Below are 12,118 nucleotides of genomic sequence, written 5' to 3' on the forward strand. Positions count from 1 at the left end.
GGTGGTCTAAGCAGAATTAATTCAGAGGTGTGCAGAAAACTTTTGTAATTAAGTCTGTGGAGACATGCGTTGAAACTAATTTGGAGGAGCTTCGCTATGCTGTGAGACAGTGATACAAATCATGATACCACCTCAGCTAAGGACTTCATCAGAAGGAAAAAAGGTAAAAAGGTTTTTCCTGCCGGCACTTGTTGGATTTTGAAAGAATCAAAGTTGGAAAGAACTTATATAAACTATTTATATAAGTTTCTTGAAAGATTAAATTTTATGGCAATAGTGGAGTGGTTAGCACTGCCACCTCATAGTTATAAGGTCCCCCGTCTGAATCCCGTCAGCTGCAGCCTTTCTGTGGGGAGTTTGTGTGTTCGCTCCATGCTTTTGTGGCTTTCATCCAGGTACTCCGATTTCCTCCCACAGTCCAAAGACATGCGTGTTATGTTAATAGGGGACTCAAAATTGCACGTAGGTGTGAATGTGATTGTAACTGAATGGTTGTCTGTCTGTGATGTCTGTGCTAAAAATGTCTTTGGAACATTCAAAGGTTAGAAATTAATTTAATGTTCTTTTTTTTTTTCCTTAACTGTACGCAAAGCTTTCCTAATAGTAAAACTACATACAATATTTTTTATAAGAACTCTGCACAGGGCATCCTTTAAAATACGCAGACCTCAGTGCTTTCAGTGACTCCTTGTCATGAGTTAAAGGTCTTTTTGTCATATTAGACAAAGCAGGCAGCATCGCTTGTTCCTACATGGAGTCTGGTGAGACTCTGGCTTCAAGAAAATGGTTTTCAAGCACGTGTCAGAAAATGTAAAGACAACCTCATAAAGATCAGGTTTAATTTAATAGCTCATTAATTAGTCATGAAACCACTTTCTTCTCTACTCGTGTCGTCTCTACACATTTCTTTAAATGTTTATATTCAAGAAAAAAAGGAAACATTAATTCTAAAGTCTGCATATCCAGTTAACCACAGCATGAGCCATTACAGAAAACGCACAGACAGGAGTCTTATTGTATGAAACCTTTCACTAATGTCACTTTTCCTCTTTCTCTCCTCAAGGTGAATTCCATTAATGGATAAAGTAAAAGGATGATTAATCACATGGACCTTATGACAGCTTTGTGATGAGTGTGAGTAATTGTCCAGGTCTCTAAAAGCCCAATTCATTAAAAAAAAAAAAAAAAAAAAGGTAAAGGTAAAATCCATAAATATATAAATGTCTGCAAAGCATGATTATGTGTGTGCAGATTTGAAGAGTTTGCAGGGTTAAAAAAAAAAAAACACTAAAAGGTTTAAAAATAAAAACGTTGATGTCTCTCTAAATTATACTTTCTTATATTATTTTGATGTTAGTCTATTTTTAAATGCGTGTGTGCGATTTCACTGTAATCACATTTACTTTATATCCCAGTGATGCCCAAATATAACAAACTACATGTCTTTCCATCTCTGTCTTTCTCCACTTTCCTCTTTGTCCCTCGCTTGCCCATCACAATGCCATTTGGATGACAGTGGCCCACAGCCGGATGATTGTTTAGCCTGTCTGAAAACGATAAGCTTTTTAAATCATGTCAGTAGTCCTACTGGCAGGGGACAGCTGCAGGGGCCATAAACTGGCCCGTGCAGACTGGACTTATCACTAGTCCTGCTGAAGACAGTAGCAGTGATTCATATACTTGTTACTGGAAGACTGGAGTTTTAATTGAGCAAACATTTGTTTCTAGAGACAACAGTGGCTGAGACAACTGTCTGTTGGGTTTAAATTCACTGAGCAACTACAACAAATCGTTTTGGAGTTATACATGGTCCATCTGGCATCTACAGTGAAAATATGAACAGAATATAAATTATAGGTAATTTGAGGCTCGAACTTATATAGGTTTGTTGTTGTTTTTGTTTCCCCAAAAGCTTTATGTTCCGTTTCAAGGCCCTTCTCAGTTCTCAGTTGGCTGCTCAGGAAGAGCGTGTGATGAAAACTGTGTAAAAAACTTGTGTGTGGGGGCTCAGGGCAAAGGAGTAACACTGGATGTTTTAGCATGTCCGTGGTTCCAAGGCTGTCAGTTTTTTTCGTCAATCCACAATTGAATTTCCAAGTGAAACTATCTCGAGAACCGGATGGATAATCATGACATTTTGTACCCATTTTCATGGTGGGTGAATCCTGATGACTTTGGTGACCTGCTGATGTTTGTGACATTTATGGAGTTTGTGTATTTTAGTTGAACCACTTGATCACTATGATTAAATTTGGTATCTTGTGAAATATCTCAACAGGTTAACACGATTCTCATTATTTCAAGTCAAAGAGTTGAGCTGAAACAGGAAATTCCTTATTTGTTTTGTGACATATTTGACTTATTTGGACACAATAGAAAGAGTGACGGGAAATGTTGCAAGAGACAAAAACATGCAACAAAGGTCTTAGATTTTAGTTGACTACCAAGGGGCCCCTATAAGAAGTGGGAAGTTATGTTGCATTGTGGTAACCGGTGCAGGACGCAGGTGCCAAAAAATTGGTTTCAATTGTTAAAATCTGAAAGGGATGACCAGGTAGCATTGGGTGGGACCCAGAAGGCTGCGGCATCGAATATCACCCTACCGGGTGTGGCCCTGCCCAGCCACCAAGGGCTACCCACCGAGCCAGGATAAAAATGGAAAGGTTGTGGCAGGAAGGGCATCCGGAGTAAAACCTCATGCCAACTCAACGTGTGGAAGAGTTTCTGCTGTGGTGACCCCTGAAGGGACAAGCCGAAAGCCGCTGATGGTACGAGATGAAAGGAAGAAAAGGACTCGTACGGTAAGGCAGCATCACTCCACTGACCTATTGTGGCAATGATTTTCACAATCATGACAGAGAGTCAGACTCCAACCCACCGACAGAAAGGGAGGGGAAAATCTCACAACATGGCGCCCGCAACAGTTAACACAAACTTTAAATTCTCTGTAAGTTAATCATCTGATTTATCACTGTGTCACACATTGACACAGTTTATGCTGCACGAAAATGTGGTTATTGTGGTAAATAATGAATTATCTTTGCTGGAACAATAATCCTAAAACAAACTGTGTGTTTAATTGTAAATTGAATACATTTGGTCTTGGATTGTTGTTTGCATAAAACACAAAAGCAAACCATATGCAGCATGTAGAGTCTGCTTGATTAGCTAGATTGCGTGTCTCAAAAAAATGCGGCCAACGCACTTTTGTTGTACACACAGTGAGATCAGCTTGCAAATTAGGAAATGGATGGACATTTTGCCCAATTTTCTGAGAGTTTACGGACAAAACAGTGAAGAAAATAATGAATATAAATGAGAATGTTAAAAAAGTTAAACTGGGTTGGTTCAGTGGACTGGTGCTCATCAAAGAGATGAAGTCGAAAATTTGTTACACTATTGTAGGTGCAAAAGCTACGGAACAAATCATGCTTTCTATTTCTTCATGTAGGCAAAAGCGTTGCTATGCTGCAGTTACACTTGTTCAGTTATTCAGCTTCTGATTTATATCTAAAGTACGAGGATTGTGTTTGCGAGGAGTGAAGAATAGTTTCCCTGCACCCTGTATGATGAGCTCCACAGTGTAAAGGCAGAGAAAGGAGCAAACCTCGTCCTTGCAATAAAATGGGTTCAAATTTGGCTCGTGATCCTCCTGACCCCACATCTCTCCCCATCTCCCAGCATTCCTTTCAGAGTGTGTTATCTAACTGCGGAAATGCAATAAAAATGGTTCATGCTGGCAAAGAATGCACCATATTCCTTTCTTTTATTATGAGGGGGAGAAACTCATCACATAGCGGCAAAACATCTGCAGATCATGGATCTACCCATCACTACGTGAACTTCGGGACCCTTTTCACAGTAAAATACACTTGGAGCAGTCGATATATGCAGACTTCAGTTGCTTTCGTCTAACATATTAAAAAGTCAATATTATATACTGTAGCCACAAAAGCTCAGGACACAACAGACTGAGCTGGTCTCTCCAACTCTGATCAAACAACATAATAGATGATGGTATTTAAACTGGGTGAGTCTATACACATTGCATTAGTGAGAGATGGCTCATATGGTGTTGTTTTCCACAGCAGCCACGAATGAATATGGATCAAGAGATGGAGGAGGACTCATTTAGGAATTATTTATGCGCATTATTGCTTTTACAAATATGATTCAACACCTGAGCAAAGAAAGGCAGTCATTTATTACTGATAAATAGGACAGGTGTTAGGATGTTGGGAGACTTACGAAAGGGTCCTCTCCAGCCGTCCTCCCGTGGAGCCGATTATTTCTCCAAGGGTACAGAAGGTCTGGCCCAGAAAGTCCTTAGTGAGGGGGCGGGGGGGGTAGAAGAGAAAACCTTAATTGTGTGACAAGGCCATGAGACAGACTCTACCCAGCAGAGACAAATACAACCTGCAGACAACATAATATTGCCCCGCTTCATGCAGACGTGGTGCAATTCTTAATTTTACACATTTCCAAGACACCACGATGTGCTCAGCGGTGACAGACTTCCATTTATTTGAGGATTTCTAAAACTTTTAGAGTTTATATCTTAACACAAGGGAGTAAACACATTAAAATACATGAACACTAAACACATTTCTCTACACATATCTGCACCTCTTGTGGTTTAATAATCAGAGTTAACATTAGAGGTAATAGCAACCATGAAACACTCTAAAAAATCAATGGGGACAGCAATAGAGATACTAACGTTATTAAAAGCCTATTAAAGTTTAATCTCATCTTATTGAAATGTCATTTTAAATGAAGCTTTAAATTTAGGGTTTAATTTCACCTTTTACAGAAGCAGGCATTAGCCCATCTAGGTTAGGCTCAGGAGGCCGAGTGAGCTGCTTTAGTCATGTTGACCGATGGCTCATGTCCTCATAGAAGGAGAGAAAATTTTTTTCCCCCTCCTTTCAATTAGCTAATTTTGAAGTTTACAACCAACCCACACACTACGCAGACAAAAAAAAAGAAAAAAAGGCTGAAACAGGATGAAAGTCTTGTCCAGCAACAACGGCAGAGCCCTACAGGCTGATGTTAGTCATGTGAAGGTGGGTGTCCTCCTAAATGAATATGGGTGTAGCTCCTGTGAGTGACACGCACAAGCTGCTGTCTCAAACAACAACAGCTGCGTTCCCTTTGAAGTCGACTTCTGAAAGTCGCTTTACCTGAGCGAGCGATAAAATGCAGGAGGACAAAATGAGGAACACCACAACAGGGGACAAGATTTCCAGTAGGGAGCTAGTGGTGGTTGTCCTTGATGAAATGGCTCAAAAGAATGAACGAAAAAATATGATGGAAATAAAAGTGATTGAAACAGCGAAACAAAAGTGGAAAATAAAAAAGTGAAATGAATGAAGGCTATTACAACACCAGGACTCATGAGGACAAGGCACTGTGTAAAGACTCACCTTCTGCACTCCCAGGTGAGTCATTTGTTAGGAAAGACAAAAAGAAAAATCAGAAGAGGCATTTTTGTTATAATAATCAACCCTCCTAGGCTTTTGCAGAACCTTTTCCTGATTGCTGCAGAATGAAATACCTGATTTCACAACAGCTTTTTCGAAAAATGTGCGATGCATGTGGAGATGTTTTCATGAGCTTTTAAATTGCCAGGTTGTGCAGAATTCACAGGGGAATTGGTTGAATTTATTGGTGCGATTGCTGCATCACACATTCCTAGAGGAATTCATCAACGCATGGACACTATTTCGTCTTTGTGAGTAAAATCATTATGATTGAAGATTAGAATTCAACTGTTTACATGGTCACTGATCTGATCATCTTTTCATAAATTTTGTTTGACACGTCCCAAATGCTTTACCTGCTGGGACGTGCTGAATCCACTAGAAATATAAGAAACAAGCTGCACGGAAAGATCCAGGATGGACCCACATTGTGTCATGGAAACAATGTTTGTGTTTCTGCTCTTCTAATTAAGCTGCTATTTCAAATGCACCTACTGCTCCTGTAATGTTTCAACGCAAACGACCTTTACAGGAAACATTTCTCCAATAACAATTTATTTTTGCTGCTGCCATGTTTCTGTTGCCTAATGTTAACCCCCTTGTGGTGCAAACATGCACAGGAACAATATATTTATGCCAACATGCATGTGGATATGGCTAAAAATGTTCTCCCCATCAGATTATTAAAGGCTGAGGCATATGGAAGTTGTCAGCTCTGTGCCAAAACCTGTGATGTGAACCTAACATGCTGGACTTACATGTTTGGAAATGTTACAGCTTCTGGAGTCCACATTGTACCTGTAGGCAAAACACCAGTGATAAGACTGGAGGAACATACAATTGCATTTAAAGACATTTATAAAAGCAATATTGCAAGTTTTTTTATGTATTTAGTGGTAACAGCATCAGGCAGAAACAGATGTTTTACAAAATAATTTTTTTTTCAGTAAAAACTTTAAGGAAGTTGAAATTCTGATTTTAAAATGCATTTATTTATGCACTTTAACACTTCTGAGGATTTAATGTCTGGGGGATTTAATGTTTGCTGACTGTGCTGTTGTTGGAAACACTGGTCAAGGACACATGAGATAGACTCAGGGGCCTGAAGGTTTTTTTTGGGAGGTAACAAATTCTCCTTTCTTACTGTTACTGTCTCGCTAGCTAGACACCACCAAGGTTACATCTGAAATGGTCCAAATACAAGACAGGTAAGATTCAAGGCAGTTGAGTTGTTTAATAAAAAAAATGAAAGAAAACTAGAAATTGGTTTGGCAAAGAAAGAGGCCAAATTAAAAGTAAAATAAGGAAATTACAGTAGAGAACAGAGTATTCTGCCAAGTAACAAGTACACTGTCTGTCCAAAAAAATAAAAATAAATAAAAAAACAACGACAGTCCGCACCTGGTAAGAATAAGAGCCTTCGACTGGATAATTACTGCAGTGATTAATTTGCCTCAGCTGGCAACAAGTTATTCAGCCTCAACTGGTGCAATGAGAAGCCGACTGCCAGAATTTACTGAATGACCAGGTTTTTCCATCAATGGGTTTTTTTTTCCATCAATGCACATATTTCAATATGATAAGACCAGAGTTCATAGTTCAGGGAGCATGAGACAGTATTTTCACATACAGTGTGATTGTCCCCTAAAGTGTTCAGAGCTTAACATCCGTGAGAATATTTGGGATGTTTTCATTACACAGTGGTCCGACTCGTTGACCATCAATACATCAATGAGATCTTGGTGGATTAATGCAACTCTCGATGGAAATACGGTAAATATTGTGACATTTGCATATGCTCATTAAAATGATGCCATGGCATATGTGTGCCGTATAGGTGATCCAATGAAATATCAGTGCGTGTGTTTTTTGTTTTTTGTTCTGGAAATGGAAAAATGCGTTCAACAGTATATTATTTTACAATGTAAAATAATATACTGTCAATATAATGTTGGACTGATTTTCTGTTTGAGTCATTAGTAAAATAATTTAACGAAATTTTATTTTTATTTTAAGTGCAGAATTAAATATGGCGCATTTCTCCAAATGTTAAACTATTTCTTGATCTACACTTTATTTAAATAAGTAAACAAAACTCTAAAGCATTAGCATAGTCAATCTTGACCATAAATTCCTATGTTCTGTTAAGAAGCTAACTGACTGAATAGAGCAGAAGACTAAACGCGGGTTGACTTTCAACGTCATGGTACTTTAAAATTCTGATGCTGTTTTGCAATACCTTTACAAAGCTTCTTGTTAGGGGACTGAAGCAGGAGCAGGAAAGATGCTGTGAGGTTAGAAATATGCATAAACATTGTTGGGCTTTGACTAGACACAGAGGCATGCAAGTGGTCTTTTCCTATTGGTTAAACATAACCGGTAGATGAACCATACAGAACAGCCAAGTAGGTATACAGATGCTAATTAAAGTGGCCTTTGTGAACAGCTTTCTTTTAAAAAGAAAATCTCTATCCATGATTGGCCATTCAATCATTTCATTTTTATCAGTGATTGGCTTATTATTCAAATTTTTAATGGGTAAAATAAACCCTTCACCAAGCTGAAGATCTACAGAGAAGGAAATTATTCAAATGTAATCAAAGGCGTTTCTCTATTAGGTCAGTTACTTTGAATTAAAGTGTGAAATTTTACTGAGCTGCATATATCGAAGTTCGGAATTAAATGAATTTAGATTTATTCAGAAAAGGGAATTAATATGGTGGCATCGGGCTACTTACACATCAAACCTTAGATTTTGTTTCTCTTCAAAGAAGAAATCCAGGACAAACTTCCTGACGAAATCTGGATTTCGAGTGTTATCGATTACCTCTGTCCTGCCAAACTACAGAGAATCGGAAAGACAGAAAACAAAAAAAGTGATTTAATGGTCAACATTTGTTATTGAGCATAAATTAAGAAACCACACCAGAGAAAGAAGTGAATAAAATTCATGAGATTGAGCAGCAACCCAAATTCCCCAGAAATCTTTCGACACAGGATTGTATTGCATAAATGCAAAACTCCTTTCCAAAAATAAAGACCATCCTGTATCACACTGAGCTTCATTGTGCTATGTGCTAAATCCTGTGTCCCCATAGAAATCAGACTGCTACATTAGAGCATCATTAGATGCAGCACACATCTGTGCAAACTCACTAGGCTCCAGTCCCAGCATCCCTCCTGGGTGGAGCTGTCTCTCCATCTCCCTGACAATCACACCAGTAATCCCCTGGTGGATTGCCAGCCTCGCCTTCGTGGCCTGGGACGACAGCACCGTGTAATGAGCTATTGATCTTAGCACTGCCTCTCTGCAGCCGCAATACCTTGACTCATGTCCTTAGTGCCCAGCGCACATAATCCACACTACCGACTGTGTCCCCAGCCTATCCATTACCAAAGCCTCGCAAGGGAGTGTACTGGACCACAGTACCTACCTGTTGTATCGACCCACCGGGAAAATCTCATGACATTTCCTAGTAGAATTACAGTGTTCAGGACTGAAGGATTTTGGTTCACTCAGACATTATTGGTTAATAGGTAGTAGGGCATTGGTGCAGAATGTTAGAGAATCGCTTTGTTACTGGTGATGTTTAGTTTGTCCTATGCTAAGTAGAGCATTTAAAAAGACAAGATATTATTTCTACAATATCTGGATTTTAGACAAACCACAAGCTTATGACAGATGCCATTCATAAATCAATCATCCACAACATTATTACAGCCTGTTTGTGTTAAGGTGGTGGACAGGGGTCAGGATCCTGGATGGATACCAGGATGGGCACACTGGATATAGCCCTAAGGGCCCAAGAGGTCAAATGACCAAATACAGATACAAATCAACCAAAAATGTCCACAAAGAGTTGAAATATAACCTAAAGAGATGAAAATTACCACAAAACGTTGTCACAAAGTGACCAAAAAGAGGCACATGATGACCACAAATCGACACAAAATGGTCATGAGATGGACAGAAAAAAGAGACACAAAACCAAAAAGAGACTCCACATAACGGCAAATTACCCCAACTTTTTGCCCTGGGGCTCATTTTCTCTCAGTCCATCTACGGTCAGCATTGGGACTCAAGAGGACGCACTTTCAAAGCTCTTATTAAACTGCTTTTCAGTACATTAATTTATTTCTACAATATATAGATTTCGGACAATAAAACAGGCTTATTACAGATACTGTACCATTCATGCATCGATCACCCACAACATTATTACCACCTGTTGATTTCAAAGTGATGGACAGGGATCATGGGTGGAGCAGAGAATGGGCCCCATGGGTTTAGGCCCCAGGGGTCCTCTCAAACCTCTGATTCCCTGTTTTTGAGTAAACCTTTGGGAAGGAGCACTTATTCAGAAATGTTCTTGTTCACAGAAGAACCCACTCAAGACCAAAATAACAGCTGACTAATAACAGTGGTTCACAAAAGAAAGATTTGTACTTGAAGTTTTCCATGTGTGTACGTGCACAGTGTTATTGTGTATTGTGACTAACAGCACTTGGTGTGATAAGAACACTTATGAACTGTCTGTCAGAGCCGTAAATGTCCTGTAAACTTTACTAGACAATGTGTAGGTTTTTTTTTTGTTTGTTTGTTTCTTTGGCCAATGAAGAAAAGCTGATCGCTGCACTCACATTTTTGAACATGTTCCAAAGTCAGAATGGCAACAACCATGTTGGTAATCAACACTAAACAAGCCAAATTAGAACCAAATAAAAAAACCAAAATGCTGAGTCTCGGTACCCGTGACAAAAGCTGAACTTCGGTTTTCAGCAGTTCCAAACAAAGGCTACAAATGTAATCATTAATCTACGCAGAGTTGTGTGTTGTCCTCCATGGGTTACCACAGATGATTTGTGGGAGCTTTGATTTATGGGGGATCATATACATTGGCTGGTGAAAATTGAACCACTTCTGATCAGAAAACAATTTAATACATAGACTGATCCATCTGGAACAGTAAATGGAAGGACAAAAACACACACACACACATAATCTTCTATAGGCCTTTAAAAAAGAAAAAAAAAAAACAATGAAGCATCCGGGAGCATCACATTGAACATTGAGGATACTGTGCGACATGATAAAACAAACATGCACACCCTGATTGCACTTACAAATTATATATCAAGTACTGTCATAATGAAAAACATGATATCAACGTCAAACAAAAGGATTTGTGTGGCCTCCACTCGTGCACAATTATCTGCTTGTGGTGTCGATGTGTTTGCGACTGAAAGAGAGATGTTTACTCTGCTGATTGCAGTGAAATTCATGCCGTGTTTTTTGATTAGGCCTTGTCACATGGCATGAAAAGGAGTGAGGCGTCTTGATGTGCGGGGATGAGCGGTGGCAAAAGCTTTCACTGACACATCAGTGTTGACTCGGAATTTTCTAAAGGGTAAATAGACCAACTGAAGAACAGAATGCCAGAGGCAAATTTGATAAAGTATAGTAGGGCTAAGAGATGACCTGGAAATGCTTAAAAAAACAAATGAAAGACTTAATTAAACTGAAAACACTGCTTCTTCTACTAGTCCTGAGTCATGATGTGAGCTCCCATTGTCTAAAACCACAAACCTGATATGAAAATCCCTTTCATCTTATTCTTTGACCTCTATTCTTAATTCATCTGCTTGGGTCAGTTTAGTGGAGTTTCCTTTTCTCTGACCTCTGACCTTAATTTTGTTAGCGTAGTATTTATCAATTTTGCCAGACCAGAATGCTTTGTAAAAGAATATAAATTATGCGTCAAATATTATTTTAATGTAAATCCTATAATGTCACACAACAGGAAAATTGAAGGACCTCAGTAACTAACAGTTTTGCACACACACTTCAGGAGATATATATGTTATATATATGTTCTTTACAGTTGCCCCCTTTCTTAGCCCTGTGTGAAAATCACTAGCATTAAGGAAACGTATCATAAAGTTAAAACAATGTACACACATAAAGCAGACTGGTAAATATTATATACATTGAATTTGGAACAACTCACCTCCCTCCACTCTTTGGTTCCCACAGCCTGAATATACAACACAACCACTGGAAGGGAAAGAGAAGGAAGCCGCCAAATGGGAAGCATGAAAAAAAAAGAAGAAAAAAGAAATACATTCATTTTTCATTAGCCTGGTGGTTTGTTAGTGTTGACACCTGCAGCATCTGATTGACGATATTTTACTTTTGGGTGAAAAAAAAAAGAAGAAAGAAATCAGCGTGATCCACGTTTTTTCATAATATTTGGTGTAGCTGGATGCAAATATTAATAAGTTAATAATAAAACCTAACACAAAATTAAAAGTTGAAGAAATCAAGGACAGTTAAGGTATTTTATGTACAATCATAATAATACTAATCATAAAAACATTCTGTCTAAATAACGTCAAGTAGAACACAGATATGATACAGCAAACCTGCATAACAGTGCATGAATCTTCAACAGGTTTACGTTGAAATGACGAAACCTTCAAGCAGCCACATGACCATGACCCCTATCTGTTGGGTGTAAGGTTGTCGGGGATGGCAGAGGTGCACGATTAGGAAATGTAAATCCTACAAATGTGTGGGGATCCCTCCCAATGAAATAAAGAAAAGCCTGACTGGCACATTTTGCAACTATAAACAA

General features: G+C 38.7%; 1 protein-coding gene across 4 annotated transcripts in view; it reads right to left on the reverse strand.

Moving 5' to 3' along the window:
* LOC137139517 (copine-9-like) overlaps positions 1–12,118 on the reverse strand; it is a 76,593-nt gene that overhangs the window by 42,267 nt on the left and 22,208 nt on the right. For 3 of the 4 annotated variants that reach the window (XM_067526862.1, XM_067526861.1, XM_067526860.1), the window contains 4 exons: positions 11,492–11,538; positions 8,222–8,325; positions 6,242–6,281; positions 4,249–4,328 (listed from right to left, as the gene is read on the reverse strand). In XM_067526862.1, coding sequence (XP_067382963.1) covers positions 4,249–4,328; positions 6,242–6,281; positions 8,222–8,325; positions 11,492–11,538 — 271 coding nt within the window. The remainder of the gene's footprint in view (positions 1–4,248; positions 4,329–6,241; positions 6,282–8,221; positions 8,326–11,491; positions 11,539–12,118) is intronic. The other variant, XM_067526863.1, reaches the window with a different exon arrangement.

This window comes from Channa argus, chromosome 13, assembly GCF_033026475.1.
Source record: "Channa argus isolate prfri chromosome 13, Channa argus male v1.0, whole genome shotgun sequence".
NCBI classification, from domain to species: Eukaryota; Metazoa; Chordata; class Actinopteri; order Anabantiformes; family Channidae; genus Channa; species Channa argus.